Source organism: Corythoichthys intestinalis, chromosome 4 (genome assembly GCF_030265065.1).
Source record: "Corythoichthys intestinalis isolate RoL2023-P3 chromosome 4, ASM3026506v1, whole genome shotgun sequence".
NCBI lineage: Eukaryota > Metazoa > Chordata > Actinopteri > Syngnathiformes > Syngnathidae > Corythoichthys > Corythoichthys intestinalis.
Genome location: NC_080398.1, coordinates 51,034,464 through 51,058,712, shown reverse-complemented (window position 1 = coordinate 51,058,712; position 24,249 = coordinate 51,034,464). Strand labels below are relative to the sequence as shown.

The window sequence follows — 24,249 nt, the reverse complement described above, 5'->3', positions numbered from 1 at the left end:
CTCAAAAGAGAGAAAACTCTCTCTCGCTGATCTTTGTTTTGTTATTTGTTTTTGACTCGGGATTACAATGAAAAGAAGTAAACTAAAAAAGTAATCTGAGGTGTTTTACAGTAATTCGCCATTCTTACTGCTGAGGAGACTGCTGCGCTGACTCTGAATGGAGAATGGCAAATGCAAAGGGGGTTGGGATGATTGTATGAGTGGGTGGGTATCAGAGTGGGTGTTGGTCTCTTCTTTTGTAGCCTGCACTTCTCTCCCTCACCACCATTAGGGGGGAATGGGCTCAGGCAGCTGTCACTTAACATGTGAATGTTTTGAGGGTGGCCCGGGGGCTTTAGAAACTCTCCTCTTTTTTGCCCCCCACCCACTCAAGACACAGCAGTTTTTAAGCTGCATTCAGATACAGAGGCGGGACTTTGTGATATGAAAAGAGGGTGGGTGTGAGGGAGAAAACCACGGAAAAGGTAGAAAGGGGCACTCTGCCATCCAGCTGCCTGGTATAGGAACAACCTGAGCAGTAGCAGTTAGTTAGAATGACATTGTCTTGTTGATAAATGGATCTACCAGAGTCCAACCTGCATGGCTAAGCTGCTCTTGGCAGGGAATGGTTGGAGTTAAACCGAGTCGTTGGAATTGTCTCCAGCTACGCGCACTATCCCATCAGCGGCGTTAACAAGGAAGGAATTCCTCTATCACAGCTCCCACAACAAAGAAGAAAGAGAGAGGAGCAGAACCGGTGGGAGGAGAAGTGAGCGGAGGGGAGGGGTGCACTGTGACGGGAAAGGAGGAGGACATTGTTTCCCTGTGACTGTGGGCAACGAAAAAGCATGAGTTATCAGGACATGTGCGTGGTTGTGTTTAGAAAGTGTGTTTGTAGGTGAGCATGTGTAAATAAGTGAGAGGGATTGGGTGTGTATTCAAGAGAGCATGGGTGTGTTTGTGTGCACAGCCTATAGTTTGGGATGTTGGAACTGGGAGGCCACTCAAAGGATGCTCAGACAAAGCATTTTTTTCTTTCCTGTTTGAATGCTGAATGGGGACTGGCTGGATTCCTTTAGTCGTTGGTGCCGGTTTTAGGGTAAGTGTAGTTCACGTAATCTCAAACTGCCAAAACTTCCAAGATTACACTACACTAAAATGTGTGTTTGGACCATGCTGGCTATTGCTTGAACTGGGAACGCACATTGTAAATGTAGAAATTGGGAATTTATTTTTTTCTAGATTTTAATGAAATTTCAGTCCTTGGACAGACATTACACAATACCCACAACAAAATGTTTTTACTTGATCGGTCTAGTTAACATACATAAGTGCTGGTTACACATTTAGTAGCCATACTATGTATAACTTCTGACTTGTGACCTTGGACAATTTTCACCCTAGTTTATTGTGAGTCTCATCAGTAAATGCATAGCTTCTATGCATGTTCAGGGACCACTATACTGATTACTATTTTAATACCTCACTTTAAACGATAGTGTCAAAACCAAACCACTTTACTTTGGTGATTGATGATTATTACTCTGCAACTAATTACAGATCTCCTCAATTATGTGATTGTTGACCAGACAAAACATGAAAAAAATATTTGTTCACGTTCATTATTTTAATTATTATTGTTATCATTAAATGATTTTCAGTTACTTATTTAATCCAAAAGATTATATTTTTTTATTAAATTAAATTGAGTGTGTTCATTTCCCATAAATATCCATTGTGAGGCTTTTTTCGCAGTTCAAGTAATAGGGTCGTTCGGTCATTTTAAAATGACTTAAATGGATTATTGGTATGAGCCTACCAGGTAGAGACAGCGAGTTGTACCCCTGGCAAAAATTATGGAATCACCCGTGTCAGAGGATCTTCACTCAGTTGTTTAATTGTGTAGGGAAAAAGGTAGGGTGTTGATATGACCCCCAAACTAAAATCATTTCAAATGGCAACTTTCTGATTTAATGAACACTAAACGAAATCTAGGGAGAAAAATAAAAAGGTAATCACTCATAGTCACTTTTTCAGACCAAGCAGAAGTAACAAAAAATTGATTCGGTAAATTCTGAGAAAAAGAAAATGTGATCACTCTGTAAAATTAATTAATTAATATGCATAAGAAGGCAAGCATACTGGGTTAACATCAAAGTTTCAAGACAGGAAACTTCAAACAATATATCTTTAACCCAGACTGACCAACAACAACAACATGAGGAACCAATTGAACAGAATTGCAAGAAACCGCCTACAGAAAATATAATTTCTATATAGAAGAACATGAACACCGAGACCGAGAAAAATAAAAATAATAATTACAATGGTCTAAGAAAAAAGCTGTTGTGGACTGTGGATGGCTAGATGTAAGTAATAATGATGATGATGGAAATTTTATTTGGTGCCGCTCAATCAGATTTATGAAAACAATTTCCTGTAGAAGATATGCATATTTCCACATTCCACTCATTGATGATAAGGGGATTCATGTACAGTAAAGGCACTGGGGGAGGTTGCTGTTGTTACATCTTCAATAAATGCACAGGTTGACGAGGCCATTTTGGACAGGTTTCTTATCCCACTAGTTGAAAGGATGCTAAGGGTTGATGAAATCTCTCTATAAGAACTCCCCTTGCCATCGAGCAAAAATTGTGAAAATGCTCATGTAAAATCAATATCATGGCCTGTGAATAATCTGGGTTTCAATCCAATTCAAAATCAGCGGGGAATTTGAAGAAAGTGATCCACGACAAGGCTACATCATGTAAAGATGATCTGGCAATACCAACCAAAGAAAGTTGAAGCCAGATTGATAAAAAGCATAATTTTTCACTCATTAAAGTCCATATTTCAAAAGATGCAAGCTGTTCTAAAAGCCACCGGTGATGCCACAAAGTATATATTCCATGTTTGCTTGATCATTCCACATTTTTGCCACCATTTTCCCCCTCTTAACTTCTTTTCATGTTTTTAAAGTCAGAAAGTTGCCATTTAAAATGACTAAAGTTTTGTGCTCTGTCCATGGTGTGCTTTATTTTACTCTCCATAATATAAAAACTGAGTGATAATCCACTGAGACTGGTAATTCCAAAATATTTGCATATCACTTATCATATACGGTGTCAAGGGATTTTTAGGACACCCTGTTAATAAATAATGTACTGTTGGTCAGGACAAAGACAGGCAAAATTATTCTATTTATATGAACTTCAGTCATTCAGACCTAGAAATTAAAAAAAATAAAATAAAAAAATCACAAAATGAACAAAGAGTGAACTTTACATTCACCACTATGAATAATGACTCTGCTCACTTGGCTCATGAACAGTTATGTTACATCACTGTGGAGCCAAACCAGTAATTTACCAAATGGCTACATGTGGCAATACAGTAAAAGATTGTACACCCTTGCGCTTGACTTGTTAGCCCATGCGAACATGGCCAAATGGTATTCTGTGCCCCACCACCAAGACTCGCTGGTGGGCGGTGATGTGAGGTAACTGGGTAATCATTGATCGAGAGGCTGGGTCTTTGTCTGGGACCACTCTCTGATCTGACTCAGTACTCCCCTGTGGATTTGATGACAGCATCAGCTGCCCGGTGAGACATACATTACATGATAGGTAATTAGTAATGCACATTACGGCATCATGTTGTACTCTCATTTAGTTAAAAGCCATGTCCTATAAAATGAAGTGCTTTCATATTAGTAGGAAAAGGAAATTCTTAATTTGGTGCCCTAGTTAATGATTCCTTATTTTTCATGCCTGCAGTGTATCACAAAAGTGAGTACACCCCTCACATTTCTGCAGATAATTAAGTATATCTTTTCATGGGACAACACTGACAAAATGACACTTTGACACAATGAAAAGTAGTCTGTGTGCAGCTTACAATATAGAGTTAATTTATTTTCCCCTCAAAATAACTCAAAATATAGCCATTAATATCTAAACCCCTTACAACAAAAGTGAGTACACCCCTTTGAAAAGACATACATCCCTAAATGTCCAAATTGAGTACTGCTTGCTTGGCATTTCTCTCCAAAATGTCATGTGACTCATTACAGGAGTGCTGTCAGCATCGCTGCAGAGATTGAAGAGGTGGGGGGGTCAGTCTGTTAGTGCTCAGTCCATACGCCGCACTCTACATCAAATTGGTGTGTATGGCTGTCGCCCTAGCAGGAAGCCTCTTCTGAAGACAGTATACAAGAAAGCCCACAAACAGTTTGCTGAAGACATGTCAACAAACCACATGGATTACTGGAACCATGTCCTATGGTCTGATGAGACGGGCGGGCTTTCTTGTGTACCGTCTTCAGAAGAGGCTTCCTCCTGGGGTGACAGCCATGCACACCAACTTGATGTAGAGTGCGGCGTATGGTGTGAGCACTAACAGGCTGACCCCCCACCTCTTCAATCTCTGCAGCAATGCTGACAGCACTCCTGTAACGTGGCACATGACATTTTGGAGGGAAATGACAAGCAAGCAGTACTCAATTTGGACATTTAGGGATGTACGTTTTTTCAAAGGGGTGTACTCACTTTGGTTGCAAGGGGTTTAGATATTAATGGCTATATTTTGAGGGGAAAATAAATTAACTCTATTATATAAGCTGCACACAGACTACTTTTTATTGTGTCAAAGTGTCATTTTGTCAGTGTTGTCCCATGAAAAGATAAATATTTGCAGAAATGCGAGATGTGTACTCACTTTTTTCATACACTGTATATAGTTTTTGAGTCCTTAAAAGACTCTTAAAAGAGTAGATAAACCACATACATTCAAAGGTCAATTCCTATATCTGTTAATTAATTTAGCCAACTATCTTTTTTGTCTATTTGTCGAGTACAACACCACATTGCTCACCCATTTTGGTTTATTAGGTTGATATCAAGAGCTCTGAACAGCCTCAGTTGCACCAGGAACCTTTGCTGTGACTGCCTGGTTAGCTCACCTCAGCTCTTATAGTCTAGATAAACAAATTGTATTCAGCTTTAACCAGTAAACAATGAAGACTGGGAAGAAAACCAAAAAGATGTGTTTATTTACAGCCTTATAATTACATACAAATTTGGGTCAAGCATATGTTGACACCATTTATAATGGCGAGATAAATTTAACAGAAGTGGTTCCCTTGGACTTGGCTGAGTGAATCGATTTGGGTCATTGCCATTGGTCGTTCATGCTGACAGTGGGATCCTTGACAAGGCTGTCACATAGATTTGTTAGGCCAGAATATTTTAGCTGGCAATGTGAGATAAAACGTGTGTGTGTGGTACAGCAAATATCTGTGCCAAGTGTCTCAGCCAGGATTCCCTATGGGCAAGAAAACAATCATGGATAAAACTGGTTTCATTTTAGCTGTGGTGTGTAGTAGAGCTGAAAAAGGAATGCACTTTGCTTGATGATTTATTTGTCTTATTTTAGGTAGCTAAAGGACATTCCACATGCATGGCTGAGGGTTCTTGCCTCAATTATTACCTCACTAGCCTCTGGGCCGAAGGATTATGGGAAACCTCATAAGTCGGCCCAGCTGCCTGGGCCAGAAATCCAAGCATGTGCGGTCAAATGAGGACTTCCTGAAGGAGTGCTACCAACGGCCAAAAGAGTGGCAGCCTTCTCAAGATGGGCAGGATAAAAGCAAGGAGAGTGTGGCGGAAACAGAAAAGGAGACGCAAGAACTTCACAGGCTGGACGATGGAGCTAATACGCCAGTTTCTGACAAACCTCTCCGCAGTTCCCCTGCATCCACAATTAGGAGTACCAGTACTTTGGATAATGCCTGGCAGCGCACCCCCTCTCCTATGAAAACATCACACAATGGGACACTAACCAGAAGAACCGTGCCCCCAGATTATTCAAGATCTCCCTTGGCTTACCCTGATAAGACTGTTGCAGAGAGAAGGTCTAGCTTTCAGAGGAGAGACTCTAGAGAAGGGAGTCCCTGGTCCTGGAAGACAGTGGCATCACGGGAAGTGACCGAAGTGACAGAGGTTACGGAAACTATCGTCACCGAGATTGTGGAAGTAACAGAGTATCCAACGGGAGATAAGGGAGGGGACCCCATAATCACAAGAACTGCTCGAGTCCTAAATGGAGTTGCACAGGAACTTGCAGAGGTTGATACAAAAAACTCTTTTAACCACATCAGACAACATAATTCCATCCATTCCATCCCTGTGTTTTCTAACCTAAACCAATATGCTGTCTTTTACTGCAATGCTTTGTTTCAATAACTGTCAAAGAGTGCATTAAATTACATTTGCAACATTTTTCACCTCACAGCTCCAAAGTGATGGACATTCAAGCTCAGACCAAGATTCATATGTGGATAAATGGAGGGTATGTTTTATTTTAAAACTCTGCCTCGCAATAACAAAATTGCTTAATTTTTCCTTTCTTCCACTCATTTATTTTAGTTTATGTGGCCAATATTTTGTGGTGGTCTTCCTATTTTGTTTTTCTTCTTCCTAAAGGAAACTAAGTCTGCATTGGCTCTGGGAAACATATTTACCGATTCTGAGACCTTCCTTCAGAGCCTGGAAGCCTTGGTGACATGGGTGTGTGAAATTGAGGAACTCACAGCTAATCAGAAACCTCCATCTTCAGAAGTCAAAGTGGTGAAAGCGCAGCTTCAAGAACAAAGGGTTTGTTTATCACCCCATTTCACACTCTATGATATTACATTATCTTCTGTAGGGAAATGCATTAATATACGTAGGTATGTTACAGACAGCACTCCAGCGATCCTTGTGCGGATAAGCAGTAGGGAAAATGAATGTGCATAATCATAAATCCTCACCAGAGACTAATATGTTTTAGCTGTTGCAGCGCCTCCTAAAAGACCGAAAGAAATGTATGCAGACTATGATGTTAGAGGGTCCTCGACTTGCGGAGGCCCACCCAGGAGAGGAGGGGGAGCAAGCTCGTGTCAAACTCTCTACTCTTAAACAGAAGTGGGAGTCCATACAGCGGGCGGCAGATCAAAGGTTAAACACTTTTTTAGGCAATGTCACACTTCAATACACTTACTCGAACATATTATCAATAACTATTTTTTGTAGGAGGGAAACTCTGGAGGGCATTCTACCTATTGCTCAACTCTTCCAGGAAGGAGTAGACAATCTACAGCAGTGGCTCATATCTGTTGAGCAGGCCCTTGCTGAACTACGGAACGCTGAAAGGGTGATGCTGCATCTTTCAGAAGCCACAGAGAAGGCTAAGGTTCGAAATCTACTAGTAGAGATCTCTCCTATGTACTGTGTTTTTTATTTGGGGAAACAGAACTTAACATACAGTCATTTGATTTCAGGCAGTCACTGAAGAGATTCAGGTTAAAACTACAGATCTCACTAAAGTTCAAGAAACAGGTCATGAACTCATGGAAGTGATCTCAGGTAATAGTAAACTTCAATTCAATGCATCAGGATGTGGTGATGACTGAACAGAAGGTGACATTGTGCAGTCTTCCCTGTCTTTTGCCAAGGTTACATTCAAAAAGTGAAACATTTGTAAACAATAACATCCTAATAAGTAACATGCTTTTCAGATATGAAACTTGAAGACGATGAACAAACTGTGTCCCACAATACACTAGGTTCCATTTCATTAGCATGTCCACATTAAATGTCTTTACTGGAAATCAATGGACTGTACATATTTCACATATGCCACGCCATCAAAAGGTGACCCAATAAGTATCTACTAGTAGTGTATGAGCCACTCAGTAATTCCATTAACATTAAAAAACCAGGGAGCAATCATCCGTTGATCATAAACAAACAGAGGCGCGCGTAGCTCTGTAACTACGTAAAGACCTTGCTGCAACCCTAGTAAAAATCCAGCATATGATGCTGGATGTGTTGTGTTTTTGCACTGGTCTTGCATCTGCACTAGAGATACACCAGCATAACCAGCAGCAAAGCACGACAAATTTAGCAGTTGTTTATATACCTATACATATACTGTAAGTATATGGAGGCAAATCCTAATACAGTGATCCCTCGTTTTTTGATGTTAATAGGGACCACCCCCATCCCCTGCGAAAATCTAAAATTCATAGAGGCGGAGCTTATTTACATGTAAACCCCCCCCCCCCCCCCCCACACACACACACACACATTTATTTTTTCCAGATTTAACAGCATTGGAGAGGGATAAATATAAGACATGTTTTTCCCATTTTGTTCCCCCAAAAGTATAATTAAAAAATAAATAAATAAATAAATAAATAAACAAAAAAATAACCTTATATGTATATTTTTGTTTTTTAAGCGCTGCAAATTTAATAATTATGATGTAAATGATACATATATATATATATATAAAAGAATACAATGATTTGTACATGTATACAAGCATATATTTTAACATTCTTAAATATAATACTGTATTTATTTATTTATTGTTTAGTTGAAAAAAAATCCGCAATGGACTGAGAGCACTAAGTTTGAAGCACAAAGCAGCTGGGGATCACTGTACTTACCCGTGAAGTTTAAAGAATAAGCAGTCCTAGTCACTATCAGATATACTACAGCAATTCATATCAAATATTTTTTAGCTGCTAAAATCTGAATAAGTCACTGGTACACTAATGAACTCCTTCGCATTAAAATTGCAAAGTTGTGTATTATTCTTACTCAATGATTGTTGGTGTCGCTGTGATTTCAGAGGAGGAGGAACATCAGGTGCAGGAAAAATTAGATGCACTTCGTATCCGATGCTCTGTGCTCAATCTAAGTAGTCTGGATGTACTCAAAAGACTGGAGCAGGCATTGGAGGCCTCTAGTCGCTGTACATCCAGCCAGGAGGACCTCCACCTGTGGCTGGGTCGAATTGAGAGGGAACTCTTGGGAACAGCAGGTGCACACACACGTGATGGAGACACAGTACTATGTGCAACTGAAAGACAAAGGGTGAGTTCAATGCTTAAAACATATTAATGCTCAGCTTGCTCTGTTTTATTTTGATTCACTAAGCTCAAACAAGTGGTATCTTATACAGTGGATTCTACTGTATATATTTACAGTATTTTCAAATTAAGCACATTAATCAAGATTTATTCATATTGATTGCTCTACTTCACATTTAAACATTTTACCGTAATGTGCATTCTAAGATCACTCTTCATAGGTAGTTAGAAATATTTTAATAATTGGTGTAAATACAATTTAAGTGATTTCATTCGTTAGAGCCGAATTTTCCGAACAAAATGGTACCACCCTTGTAAAAATGTATTGTTTCAAAATGTTAGTGTTACTATGTTTGATTTTATTTTTTGGACTACAATCAATTTGACAGATTTTTACCATCTAGATTTTTTTTATGAACATATCAGGAGATGTTGAGCGCTGAGTAACCTGTGATATGTCATCCCCAAAACCTTGATTCATCCTCAGCAGATAAGTGACAAAACACTGAGAGATACGAATCAAATCTAATGGTACTTAAAGTGGCTGGCAGACTCAATCTGTTCCGCAAACAATATGTTCGAATCACGTGTACAGACTTTTAATCAGGTTGGGTCCAATGCAATGTTACTTGGATATTTAAAATTTAATTTCTCAGACGGCCATGATAGAGTGCTTGCGAATGGACATCTACCAGTTCCGGAAGTTCAAATGACAAGTTCACGCTCCAGAATGCAATAAGAAAACCATTCAATATTTAGATAGAATTCGATCATAGCTTTTGAGGAAAAAACACACACACAAAAAAAAAAAGATGTTACACCTTAACATTTCCCTAACATCATACATGGAGAATCCCAATAACCCACGACGACCCAATAAAAACATGCTGATTTTCAACCAACCAACCAACCAACCAACCAACCAACCAACCAACCAACCAACTAAACAAACAAAGAATTTTGATCTTAAAACTGCTTGTTTGCAGAGCGGTTTGACTTACAAACATTTTTGCAATCACATTACAAACCACATATTATACAGTAGATGACGCGGCCACACATTGATTTTTCCCTGTTTTATGTATGTAACAGTGGGCAAAACAATTGGAATTTGATGCAGGTTCACCTTTAAAATTGTATTGCTTCAGGGTAGCCTGGTATTTTTGCAAATATTCATAAAATATATTTGATATGTTTTGATCATATTATTTGCATACTCCATTCTCACAATGTAATTTTGCATTGCATGAGAATCACAATGCATTAGGAAAATGAGAGAGAACAAAGGGCAGAAAAGGTGACTGTTGTGGACCAGGAAGTAGCAAAGATTAGTAAGGATGAAGTGAGAAGGGCATTGAAGAGTAGGAAGAGTGGAAAGGCTCTAGGTCCAGATGAAATACCTGTAGAAGTATTGAAGTGTCTAGGACAGGAAGCAGTAGCATTTCTGACTGGGTTGTTCAACAGGATCTTTGATAGTGAGAAGATGCCTGAGGAATGGAGAAGTGTGCTGGTGCTCATTTTTAAGAACAAGGGAGACATGCAGAGTTGTGGCAATTCCAGAGGAATCGAGTTGATGAGCAACACAATGAACCTATGGGAAAGAGTAGTTGAAACTAGACTGAGGGCAGAGGTTAACATTTGTCAGCAGCAGTAGGGTTTCATGCCAAAAAAAGAGTACAACAGATGCAGTATTTGCTTTCAGGGTGATGATAGAGAAGTACAGAGAAGGTCAATAGGCGCTGCGTTGTGTCTTTGTAGATCTGGAGAAGGCTTATGACAGGGTGCCCTGAAAGGAACTGTGGTTTTGTACAAGGAAGTCAGGAGTGGCAGAGAAGTATGTTGAAGTGGTTGAGGACATGAATGAGGACTTTAAGACAGTGGTGAGGTGGGCTGTTGGTGTGACGGAGGACTACATCAGGGATCAGCTCTGAGCCCAGTCTTGTTCGCTATGGTAATTGACAGGATGACAGATGAGGTTTGACAGGAATCTCCATGGACTATGATGTTTGCAGATTACATTGTGATCTGTAGTGAGAGCAGGGAACAGGTGGAGGAGAAACTAAAGGTGTGGATGTTTGCCCTGGAAAGGAGGGAAATGAAGGTTAGCCTTGGCAATACGGAGTGTCTGAGTGTAAATGAGAGAGACCCAAGTGGAAGAGTGAGGCTACAGGGAGAAAGGACCAAGAAGGTGGAGTAGTATGAGTATTTAGGCTCAACAGTCCAGCGCAATGGAGAGTGTGGAAAAGAAGTAAAGAAGCGTGTGCAGGCAGACTGGAACGGGTGGAAAAAAGTGTCAGATGTCATGTGTGATAGAAGGGTTTCAGCTAAAATGAAAGGAAAGATTTATAAAACTGGTGAGACCAGCAATGTTTTTTGGTCTGGAGACAGTGCCACTGAGAAAAAAAAAACAGGAGGCAGAGCTGGAGGTGAGAGAGATGAAAATGGTGATGTTCTCTCTGAGAGTGACCAGAATGGATAGGATCAGGAATGAGCATATCAGCAATAAGCAAATTCCCATCACTAACGGGTACGTTAGACCCACCAATTTTCGAAAAATAAAATAATTAACATCCATCCTAAAAAAAAACAAAAAAACAAAAAAACAAAAAAACAAAACAAAAAAAAAAAAAAAACTTTCAAAAGTATATAAAGCCTTCTCATGTAACAACTCACTTGTCTACCAATCGAAAAATGAAGTAATGACCTTTCGGTAACATTAGATAATAACTATTGGTCCCACATTTGTAAAAATACATTTAAAATGACAAAGAATAACAACCTTTAACTTATACAGTTCAATATACTGCACAGATGGCATAGTACTCAATTTAAAATGCACAAAATGAGGTTGTCCCGATCCGATAAATGTACAAGCTGCAACGAAGATACTTCAGATACATACTTTCATGCTCTTTGGCATTGTAAACCAGTGCAACAGTCCTGGACACAGGTAATGAAGAAACTCTCTTTCCTTTTGAACTGCAGGATTCCATTGTCTCCAAATCTTTGTCTGCTTGGCGATCTGAATACAGTGAATATCTCAAACCATCAAGCCCGTCCACTACTGGCAAGTTTAACGATAGCCAAAAAAACAATATTGTTGAATTGGAAAAGCAAACAAAATATTAACACGAACCAATGGCTAAATCTAATGATTGAATATATACCATTAGAGAAAATATCTGCCGAACAGACAAATAAAATGGACAAATACGAACAACAGTGGGAAACGGTTGCTAGAATGATTAACATAGAATAAGGATTCTCCCTCGCCTGCGAAGGAATGCCACAAAAAAAATATTAAAAATGTATACCGGCACGGGGGTTGATCGGGGGCCCTGGCGCATCTGCCGCCCTGCGCCGGTGGCTCTGGCAGACGGGGTCACGCCTGCGGGGGCCTGACTCTTAATTCACGCACTCCTCACTTTGCACTCTAAATATCTTTCACCCTGGCACCTACATACTCATTCATTCCTCCGGGTAGAGCTGGGACGAGGCCAGACAGTCCCGGCTCGGCTCCCCCCTGATTTAAATGCATCACACACCAAGGTTGTGGGATGGATGGGACCTGTTGGAGGGGGTGCTCACAGTTACCTCCCCACGACAGGCCCAGACATTCCTGCACCTTTTTAACGCACCACACACATCATACTCCATGGAGGAGCTCCGACTAACTGGCTCAGACTGAGTTGGTTTGGGCATGTCCAGGGGAGTGATAGTAAGTAAATTGGCAAAAGTATGCTGAATTTCCATCTGCTAGGCAGGAGGTCAAGAGGATGACCAACGAGGAGGTTTATGGATGTAGTTCACGAGGACATAAAGGTAGTTGGTGTTAGGGCAGAGGATGCATAGGACAGGGTCGGATGGAGTCAACTGATTCATTGTTGCGACCCTTGAAGAGAAAAGCCGAAAGGAAAAGAAGAAGAAGATTCTCACAATGCAATGCTTACATTAATTATGGTTTTGAGAATGTTTTTTTTTTCTACATCTTTTAATAGCTGGAACAGGCAGTGGTGAAAGAAGTGGCTTGGTTTAAGGATGCGGCACTCAGGCTTGAAAAGCTGAAAACTGTGCACCTGGATCCAGAGCTCATATCAGAACAACTAAATGAGCAGAAGGTTGTGAACAATTAACCCTTAGTAACAATTACATATTTAATGTGTGTGATCTGTTTAAATTGTTCAATTTAAATTGTTGTCAGCAAACAAATCAGCTGTTTTGTTTCCTGAATAGGTTTTGGCTGTGGAGATTCTACAACACAGATTTAACATTGAGAAGATGGTTAAAATTGCTGAAATCTTGCAAACATACAGTGATGAAAGTGAAGCAAGGAATCTTAAGGTAAATGTGATACTTTCATACAGCCCCCCCCCCCCCCCAAAAAAAATGGATACTGTCAATGTAAAGTGTTTAAGTTTTCAAATCCTCTTTCATCTCTCTATGAAGACCCCATTGGATACCTTACAGGAACAATGCACCACCACATCAACCACTAATTCCCATGGAGTTCTGCAGCTTGAGCATGCTCAGTCACTTCTAGTTCAGTTCACAGAGGGCTATGCTGAGGTTTCCCCATGGCTGGAAGAAACACAAAATCTCGTTGAGCATCTCTCCATCAGCGCAATTAACTACGAAACATTTCGTGAACAACAAGACCTTTTACAGGTAAAAGAAGCCTTTTTTCCCCAAATTGCATTTCATTACTCTTTTAGTTTTCTTCAATAAAGAACCCATTTTAACCTTTGGAACGTATATCAGTTCCAAAGTGCCATTTGGGGGCCCTAAGTAAAACAATGCCAAGGGGCCATGTTTTTGTAAAAATGTATTGAAATTCTAACTTTATGTGCATCTTTCTTGATTCTTGATCACATAACTATGTACACGACATTCCCAAGCATTAGCTTGAATTGTACATTTGGGGAAATCATCATCTTGTGAAGAGGACGGCACTCCACCTCCAATTCCAATATACTTCTCAATAGCTCCTTTGAATCATCCAAAGTACAAAATATAATTACATGGAACAAAATTCAGCCCAGGAAAATATTCGGCAACATAAGCGTGTACTTTGGGGAGTGCTCAACTAACTAAGTAGATTCACCGTAGGTTGATACATGGCATACTACTTGATAATATTGTCCGATATAAAGGAAATGACTATGGTTACGTCTACACTAGGACAGATAATTTTCTCCGTGATCAGTTTTTTTTCGTGATTGCTATTAAACACATCACACAGGAGCGAGAGTGGAAAGGGAGAACACGCTCTGCTTTTACGTGCAGGCACTGTGTCGTGATTGAAATAAATCTTTATAAAACAATGGAAGCCTGACATCATTACTTGTGATGTTACAATCGATGCTCAGTTGAGCTCTTACCACTTGGAAAAAAACAAATAGAAGCATATGTGTGGCGGTGAGTATATTTCCTGGAAGCAGCAACCAGCGACCTGCTTTTGCATAAAAGTGGCGATCCTGGAAGTGACAACAGTTTTGAAAGGCAGAAATATCATGGGGAAAAAAATGACCGCGCGCCTCTTTCACTGGGGGTACCTCGCAGGTCACTTTTCGGGGTTTAATTTTCCTCTACGCATTTTTATATACAATACTCATGTTCGGTTGGCATTGAGTTGGGAGGGGCCAGCCCCGCAGCTGGCTGATCAGAGACAACTCGGGAGACGAGCTCTGTAAAAAACGTTCATCTCCAGTGGCGAAGGGAGGACCCCAAATGGGCACTGAATTGAAGCGTATTATTGAGACGTAGTTTAAAGGTTCAAGAAAAATGTGTGGAAAAGACAAAAGGAGAAGGAACGCCACGTTGTGATCGTCCGCCTCCATTGTTTATGATGCTGTCATGCTGCACTAAAAACAGCGACGGCATGACGTCCCTTGCTGAGTATCCGAATGTTTTACGGTGACAGCAGTCCATATTAGGCGCCGCGTAGGCGGCGGGTAACACTACCTGCCTATATTAGCCGTCTAACAACTAATCCAGATAATAGGCGTACTAGTTTAGCCAACATGTGGTATAGTCCAAGTAATTACTGTCATGTTTGTGTGTGTTCTCAGCTCTTTTTTCTTTACTCAGCACCTGATTGAGCCAGACTGACGGGGTAACGCAACACACCTGTGCTTGATTAGGAAAGCTCAATATTTAAGGAAGCCTGTCACCATCTGCTAGTGTTGGACTATTGCTTGCTACCTGCCTTGCTTACCGCTGTGTTCTCATCGTCGTCCTTGGTGCTTCCCGATACGGTCGTGGTCTGGTTTGATCATTTTTACGTTTGTGCTCTTTTGGACTTTATAGTTAGAATTTTGTACTCTGTTATATTCGCGCCTTCTAGCGTGCTCTCTTAGTTACACTTTGTTATACTCGCGTTTTCTTGCGTGCTCGCTTAGTTGTACTTTGTTCTTCTCGCATTTTCTAGCGTGCTCTCTTAGTTGTACTTTGTTATACTCGCATTTTCTAGCGTGCTCCCTTTGTTGTACTTATTAAAAACAAACATTCACTCTACCTGATCTTCTGGTCTGTGTTTGGGATCCACATCAACGGCTTGCTGTTCATAACAGAATAGTCCGACCACATGGATCCCACGGACTCAGAAGGTCTTTGCCATGCTCTAGCTGATCACGACCGTGTGATTAGTCAACACGAGCAATCGTTACGCAAATTAGTGGATGTGATAGGCTCGCTCACCACAAGAGTTGCGAATATGCCTTTACCTGTAAAGCCCGGTGGTACAACTGACCCTGCCGCGGCGCCCGATCTACCCGCCCCTCCTCCCATGAGTCCACTGGCGTCTTTTGGGGAGCCGATGTTGCCACACTCTCATCGTTATGAGGGAGAGTCAGGTGCCTGCCGACAGTTTTTACACCGGTGCTCCCTTATTTTTGACCAGCAGCCTTTTACGTTTGCGAGTGATAGATCCCGTGTAGCTTATGTAATGAGTCTCCTCACCGGTAAAGCGGCTACATGGGCCATGGTGGTAAGCAACACAAGGCCTGCGGTCCGTAATTGTTTTGAAACTTTCGAGACGGAGTTCGTGAAAGTTTTTGATCATCCGGTTAGAGGCAAGGAGGCAGCCAGCCGCCTGTTGGATTTTTTTTCAGGGCGATCTGACTGTAGCAGACTACTCTATTCATTTTCGCATTTTGGCCGCGGAGTGCGGTTTTGGAGAAGCGGCGCTGTGTGGGATTTTTCGGCGTGAGCTGTCTTCTGTGGTGAAGGACGAATTGGCGGCCCGGGATGATTCGTCGAATCTGGAGGAGCTGATTTCATTGTCCGTGCTTTTGGACAATCGTCTGAGGGAGCGTGAGAGGGAACATGCCATGGAGCCTCGGGGACGTCGTTGGTCATCGCCGCGGATCGGACCGACTGCGGTCCGTGCAGACGGCTTCGTCGAGCCGCCGTTTGTCTCTACGCCGGTGCAGAGTCCAGTCCCGTCGGGAGGGGAGCCTACACAACTCGGTGGCGGGCGCCTCTCTGCTGCGGAGCGACGGAGGCGGTTGGAGGCAGGCTTGTGTCTCTATTGTGGCTCGCCGGGACACCATATCGCCGCCTGTGACGCTGTTCCTTCGCGTCGACCTGGATCTTCGGTTCCTGGTGTTCCCCTCGCCCGAGGGGGGCCGACGTTTGTACATGACAGCAATCCGTCAAGTGAGATAAAGGAACGCAGAGACTCCCAAGGTGTTACAAGACTGCAACTGCCGGGTGAATTGTCATACGGTGGGGTTAATTTTAAGTTTACTGCTTTGATCAATTCGGCGGGCAGATGATTGTTTTGTAGATCAGAGTGTTGTGGACGCTCTTGACTGTACATTAATAAGACTTGCTAGGCCAAAACGGGTCTTAGATCTCGATGGGCGACCCCTGGCGGATGTTAGGTTTATTACGCCTCCGCTCAAAACAAAACTGTCGGGCAATTATTTTGAGGTCCGAAGCTTTTTGGTTATGCCGTGTAAATCTGCTCCAGTCGTGCTGGGGCTCCCCTGGTTGAAAGTACATAACCCCAATATTGACTGGGCTAAGACGCAAGTTGTAACCTGGAGTACTTTCTGTTATGCACACTGTTTATGGTCGGCGCGTCTACTTCCCGCTCAAGCACACGCGGCTACCGAGCCAGTTAATTTGGTCAATGTTCCTTCTGATTATCACGATATCAAACACGTTTTTAGTAAAGAGCATGCTATGACCCTGCCACCGCAACGTCCCTACGACTGTGCCATTAACTTGCTGCCCAATGCCCCACTGCCCAATTCAAGGTTATATCAGGTCTCTAAACCGGAGCAGGAGGCAATGAGGGAATACATCTCCTCTTCCTTAGCTGCTGGCCTTATTCGCCCTTCGTCTTCTCCTTTGGGGGCGGGGTTTTTCTTTGTCGGCAAAAAAGATGGGGGTCTTAGGCCGTGCGTTGACTACCAGGGTCTCAATGAGATTACTATTGAAAACAAATACCCCCTACCATTGTTGGATTCGGCTTTCGCCCCATTAAAATCAGCCACCATTTTCACAAAATTAGATTTGCGCAGTGCTTACCACCTTGTCAGAATTCGTGAAGGAGACGAGTGGAAAACCGCTTTCAAAACACCGCTCGGGCATTTTGAATACCTTGTCATGCCTTTCGGTCTGACTAACGCACCTGCGGTATTCCAGAGCTTCATAAACGATGTGTTACGCGACATGTTGAACGTATTCTGTTTTGTGTATCTGGATGATATTTTAATCTTTTCAAGAAGCCTGCAGGAACATCAGCAACATGTCCGCCTGGTTCTGCAAAGACTTCTGGAAAACAAACTGTTTGTCAAAGCAGAGAAGTGCGAGTTTTACCGGGATTCAATACAGTTTCTGGGGTTTATTGTGGAAAAGGGACAGCTCCGGCCTGATCCCGCTAAAATACAGGCAGTTGCCGAGTGGCCGACTCCAACATCGCTTAAGCAACTACAAAAGTGTCTTGGGTTCGCCAACTTTTACAGACGTTTCATTCGTGATTATAGTATGAGGGCCGAGGCCCTTACTAGACTGACCTCCAACAAAAGGCCATTTACGTGGTCTTCGGTGGCAGAGGCCGCATTTGTAGGCCTTAAACGAGCATTTATGAGTTCACCTGTCCTGGTCCATGCTGATTCTGATCTTCGTTTTGTGGTCGAGGTTGACACATCGAGTTCCGGAGTGGGGGCCATCCTGTCCCAGAGGTCTACAGTCGACCAGAGACTGCACCCCTGCGCATTCTACTCCCGCCGCCTCAGCCCAGCGGAAGCAAACTATGATGTTGGCAACCGGGAGCTACTCGCCATTATACAGGCTTTGCAGGAATGGAGGCACTGGTTGGAGGGGACGGAAAAGCCGTTCCAGATACTCACGGACCACAAAAACTTGAGAGTACCTTCGGGCTGCCAGACGCCTCAACTCTCGCCAGGCCCGTTGGTTGTTGTTCCTGACCCGCTTTAACTTTGTAATTACTTACCGTCCAGGGTCAAAGAATGGAAAGGCTGACGCACTATCAAGGATCCATTAACCGGTGGAGGAGGGTGCTTCAGAGGAGCCAGTCGTACCTGACAACCTGATTGTTGGGGCGCTACAGTGGGAGGTCGAGCGTCTGGTGGAGGAGGCCTTGCGGGGTGTAACGGTGCCTGGAGGCTGCCCCGCTGGCAAGTTATTCGTTCCAGATGCTCAACGTGCAGGAGTGCTGAAGTGGGGTCACACTTCCAAGTTCGCCTGCCACCCAGGTGTGTCCCGCACGTTCTTCCTCATTTCCCAGAGGTTTTGGTGGCCGGGTATGCGCAAGGACGTCATGGACTACGTCGTTGCTTGTACCATCTGCGCTCGAGGCAAGGCGGTTCATCGTCCTCCAGCTGGATTGCTGCATCCACTCCCTGTTCCATCTCGCCCTTGGTCCCATGTGGCGCTGGACTTCATCACTGGACTCCCGCGCTCCAAAGGTCATTCTGTCATCTTGACTGTGGTGGACCGGTTCTCAAAGATGGCACACTTTGTCGCACTCCCCAAGTTGCCCTCAGCTCAGGAGACTGCTGACCTGTTGGTGGCGCACATATTCCGGGCTCACGGCATTCCTACTGACCTCGTCTCTGATAGGGGGCCACAATTCGTCTCAAAAGTTTGGGGAGCGTTCTGCAAGGCATTGGGGGCCACGTCGAGCCGGTCTTCCGGTTACCACCCGCAATCGAATGGACAGACAGAACGGGTCAACCAGGAGCTAGAGGCCGCCCTCCGCTGTGTTTGTCAACTGCATCCAGCCTCCTGGTCATCACACCTCCCGTGGGTGGAGTATGCTCACAACACCCTCGTTTGCTCAGCATTCATGACCGCATACGGATTCCAACCTCCATTGTTCCCGTCGCAGGAAGCAGAGGTAGTTGTACCGTCTGTCCAGGTCCACCTGAGGAGGGCCCATAGAGTCTGGAGGAACACAAGGGCTGCACTGGTCCGCACGGCAGCCCGCAACCGCCAGATAGCTGACCGCCACAGAAGGCCTGCTCCGATCTATCGTCCAGGCCAGATGGTCTGGCTGTCGTCGAAGGATTTGCACCTTGCTGGGACTTCTAGGAAGCTAAGCCCTAGATACGTTGGTCCGTTTGCTGTGGATGCTGTGGTGAACCCGGTCTCTGTCAGGCTGAAGCTTCCTAGCTCCATGAGGGTCCACCCTGTTTTCCATGTGTCCCTGCTCAAACCAGTCTCCACCTGCCCCTTGAACCCCCCGCCAGTGCCTCCTCCTGCTCCTCGCGTGGTCGACGGTGGGCCGGTGTATACGGTGCGTGCCATTCTTGATTGTAGGAGGCGGGGTAGAGGGGTGCAGTACCTGGTCGAGTGGGAAGGTTATGGCCCTGAGGAACGCCAGTGGGTCCCCCGCTCCTGGACCCTCGATCCGTCGCTTCTGCGGGATTTCCACTCCGTTCATCCCACGAAACCAGGTGGTCCGCCAGGGGGCGTCCGTTGAGGGGGGGGGGGGGTCTGTCATGTTTGTGTGTGTTCTCAGCTCTTTTTTCTTTACTCAGCACCTGATTGAGCCAGACTGACGGGGTAACGCAACACACCTGTGCTTGATTAGGAAAGCTCAATATTTAAGGAAGCCTGACACCATCTGCTAGTGTCGGACTATTGCTTGCTACCTGCCTTGCTTACCGCTGTGTTCTCATCGTCTCCTTGGTGCTTCCCGACATTCTACGGCCGTGGTCTGGTTTGATCATTTTTACGTTTGTGCTCTTTTGGACTTTATAGTTAGAATTTTGTACTCTGTTATATTCGCGCCTTCTAGCGTGCTCTCTTAGTTACACTTTGTTATATTCGCGTTTTCTAGCGTGCTCTCTTAGTTGTACTTTGTTATACTCGCATTTTCCACTGCTCCCTTTGTTGTACTTATTAAAAACAAACATTCACTCTACCTGATCTTCTGGTCTGTGTTTGGGATCCACATCAACGGCTTGCCGTTCATAACAATTACACGTTTAAGGCCATTATCAGTCCTAGTGTAGACGTAGCCATACGCTCTCCAGTCCAAATGCATATTATACCAATTTTACTACAATCATCAGAAGCCCTACATTTGCCGTTGCCGACAGGTGACAACTTGCTCGGCTTTACTTGATTCACTCCGGGCCTTCGCCCTGCGGCTAATGGCAATTACCAGTACAACATATTGACAAACTCAACTGACAACAACGTTCAAGTCGGAGTGTCTTGCACAACAAAAACAACAACATCAACAAAATGCTCTATTACCTTGATACTGTTGTTTCTTTTCTTTTCTGATTTTCTTCTTCTTTCGTTTCTTTGCTCCAAAAGGATAAATTCTCTTTGACATATTCGTGCATTTATTTTCCAAGCAAGTTTGAGCACCAATCATCGCAAAGAAGGTTCAACGTCACTGCCCAGGTTGCCAGATTGTAATGACAAGAAAATGGATGTTTGCATAGATAAACGGCAATGCGCGCCACAATTATTCACGATGTTCTATTAACAACGTATAAAATGAGGTTGCCAGATTGGGGGCCCCCTAGTGGTGGCCCTAAGCAGCTGCATAGTTTGCGTATAGGCTGGGCTGGCCTTGACGTATATGTTACGTTTGTTTCAATTATTCCTTTTACTTTCATCTCTAAATATCAAGTGCCTGATATTCTAAGATCCTAAATTGTGGGTGTTAAAAAGCATGTTGACTAACAGATTGTGTTCACAGACAGGATGCTTGTGATCTACCAAGATTGTGATTTTTTTTTTTTTTTTTTTTTTTTTTACTAAAATCCCAAATAGTGGGGGTTAAATTGACTGCATGGTTTTCCTGATGGCTTTGTAGTCTGGTTGATACTTCATGCATGTTTCATGCAGGCGTTGAGAAACTTATGAGGCACGTCGCTACCACAGACTGCTGTCCTCTCATTTGACACCGCCTGTCGGCTTTTCTCCTTTTCAAAGATTGTTGCTGATATTGCCTATTGGAACTTTTATCCTAGCCTCCGCTTTTCTCTCTACCTGTGATAAAAAAAAGAACGTGGACTCAAACACCACAGCAACTGCCAAACCGCTAGAGCTAGCTAGCCAGGAGCTGGGCTAACTAGCTCTTAAACAACGTAAAAATGGCTCCACTGACCTCGCCTGGCTGTGATAGTTGCCATCGACTCAGCCAAAAGATTACAGAGTTGGAGGGAAGAATCTCCTTGCTCCACCTTCTGAGGGAAGACGAGCAACTTCTTGATTCGATGGTCGTCGCTCTAGGCCCCGCAAAAAATTCATCGCCTACTGCAGAACTCGACTCAACTGTTCCAATCACCTCACCGAAAAGTCCGTCCACTGCAGCAGCTGCTCACTGGTCCCACCTTGGCGCAAAGACCAAAACACTGGCCAGCTTCACTCCTGCTTCCGGATACAGGCGAAACGAATCGGAACATACTCACCATAAAAATACACCTCCACCTCGTCATAAAAGTACTCCGCTACCCACCGCAATCACACTATATAATAGATTCTCGATTCTCGACGAGGATAACAGCGCTGCGTTTCAAAATGGCTGCCCGCCCCCTACGTCAAAGCCGAAGCTACCCACTCATCCTCCCTCCCAGAAACACCTGAGAACACCTCCGCTTCGCCTCTCTACAACACCCCCCTGCCTACAGTTGACGGCAGGGAAGCCTATCCACGTCACGGAACCCCCCCCCCCACCACCATCACGTCTCCTCCTCACAACGCCAACTCAGCCGCCTCCAAAATGACCCACGTGCAATCTCCCTCTCGTCCCCTTTTCCACCCGAACACCTTAATAGTGGGAGATTCAATAATCCGATATGTACGGTTTTACAATTCAATCACAAAATGTTATCCTGGCGCCACAGTCCCTGAACTACTAAATAAACTCCCGCCACTGTTATGCTCTCTCCCATCCACTGTCAACAGGATTGTTGTTCACATTGGCTCAAATGATACTTCCCACAAAAATTCAGAAGTGACAAAACAACACTTTTTAGCCCTTTTTGACTTTTTAACTAACTGTGGGAAACTCGTTTTTATCTCTGGCCCGATTCCTACCATGTCACGTGGTGTAGAGCGCTTTAGCAGAATTCTCAGTCTTCACACCTGGCTCCAGTCAACCTGTATCAGCCGCAATATTAACTTCATAGATAACTTCAATCTCTTCTGGAACCGCACTTCCCTCTTCAATCGGGATCGTATCCACCCAAATAGGATGGGATCGGAAATGCTCACAGGAAATCTCCATTACGCTATCCAAACATCCACACGTGCTCTCACAGCATGACTGTTAAACTCCTGCGACCCCTCTCATCACATAAATCCGATGACATCACAGTACCGGTTTCCGTCCATCAGCGCCCCTGTTTGGCCCCCTCTGTCGCTACAATCTCTACCAGTAAATCAAATTAAAACCGTCATCACCCACAGGCGGCGCCATGTAGTCAAATCAAGACAGATCAATTCAGCCAACCTCTGTCCAATTCCCATATCACCACTACCCCTTATAAAACAAAACATTCTGAAATTGGCGTTATTGAACTCCCGATCATTCAATAACAAAACAATGATTCTCAATGAATTCATAACAGATAGGAACCTAGACTTCCTCTGCCTTACTGAAACATGGCAAAAACCGTTAGAATATCTTTCTCTGAATCAAATCACTCCCACTGGATTCACATACTTGGACAAACCCCGCTCTGTTGGCCGAGGTGGAGGCATTGCTGTCATATACTGGAAGACTATCAAGACAACTGCCATCTCTATTCCATCCGTCCCCTCATTTGAACACCTGATCTTCAAACTCTCCGGCCCTAGTCCCCTGGTTGCTGCTACTATTTACCGTCCCCCCAAACCACACCCCTCCTTTATCTCTGACCTTACTGATCTACTAACCCAGTTGTTTGCCATCTCTCCCTCAATTCTTCTCCTCGGTGATTTTAATCTGCACATTGGCAGCACTAACAATAAACTGGCCACTGAATTTCTTGATCTGCTACAATGCCTGAATTTCACTCATCATATTAATTTCCCAACACACAGTCATGGTCACATACTCGATTTAGTCTGCTCCACTAATCTTAATATCCAGCAGTTAAACAGCTATAACCTTCACATCTCTGATCACTTAGCTATCACTATGGACATAGACACTCCTATTCCCATTACCAAACAAAACCGCACGATAATTTTCAGGAATCTTAAATCCATCTCTCCCACAGCTTTAACAGCCTCACTCACCAACTATCTATCCACCTCGCCCCCCCCGTCAACTAATGACCCCACTATCCTGGTAAAATACTATGACACCATACTCTCTTCCTGCTTAAATCAGCTCGCCCCCCTTAAAACAAAAACAGTCTCCTTTACTCCCTCTGCCCCTTGGTATACACCCACTCTCCGCCTGATGAAGACCAGGAAAAGACAACTCGAAAGACTCCATAAGAAAACCGGCTTAACAGTTCATCTACTAGCATACAAAGACCACTTACTGCAATACAAAGAAGCGATCAACACTGCCCGAACCACCCACTATGCCAACATTATTCGTTCTGCCTCCAACAATTCTAAGGCTCTCTTTTCCACCATCAACTCATTGTTCAAACCGCATGACAACACCTCTACTTCATTCACTCCTGAAAAGTGTTTATTATTTCTCTCATCTTTCCAAACAAAAATAGACAACATTTACAGTAACCTAAACACCTCCAGGATCCAGTCTACTGCTCCACCTTCCCCTCCATCTTTTTTACCATCTGCCTCTACGCCCACAACTATCCAGGAACTCACTGAGCTTTCTCCAATAACATCCACTCAACTTGCAACCATTATGTCTGGAATGAAAACTGCCACCTGCACCCTAGATCCCATTCCCT

The 24,249-nt window shown here is 43.6% G+C and overlaps 1 protein-coding gene across 3 annotated transcripts in view; it reads left to right on the top strand.

Moving 5' to 3' along the window:
• The first annotated feature begins 259 nt into the window (after positions 1 to 259).
• The window catches only part of macf1b (microtubule actin crosslinking factor 1b), a 50,209-nt gene continuing 26,219 nt past the window's right edge, over positions 260 to 24,249 (top strand). Inside the window, exons 1-11 of one of the 3 annotated variants that reach the window (XM_057834660.1) lie at positions 260 to 1,078; positions 5,413 to 6,104; positions 6,271 to 6,327; positions 6,462 to 6,632; positions 6,808 to 6,974; positions 7,050 to 7,209; positions 7,298 to 7,382; positions 8,656 to 8,900; positions 12,895 to 13,014; positions 13,130 to 13,237; positions 13,343 to 13,561. In XM_057834660.1, coding sequence (XP_057690643.1) covers positions 5,493 to 6,104; positions 6,271 to 6,327; positions 6,462 to 6,632; positions 6,808 to 6,974; positions 7,050 to 7,209; positions 7,298 to 7,382; positions 8,656 to 8,900; positions 12,895 to 13,014; positions 13,130 to 13,237; positions 13,343 to 13,561 — 1,944 coding nt within the window. In that variant the 5' untranslated portion in view covers positions 260 to 1,078; positions 5,413 to 5,492. Of the gene's footprint in view, positions 1,079 to 5,324; positions 6,105 to 6,270; positions 6,328 to 6,461; positions 6,633 to 6,807; positions 6,975 to 7,049; positions 7,210 to 7,297; positions 7,383 to 8,655; positions 8,901 to 12,894; positions 13,015 to 13,129; positions 13,238 to 13,342; positions 13,562 to 24,249 lie in introns of those variants that run through there. The other 2 variants (XM_057834662.1, XM_057834661.1) reach the window with 2 other exon arrangements.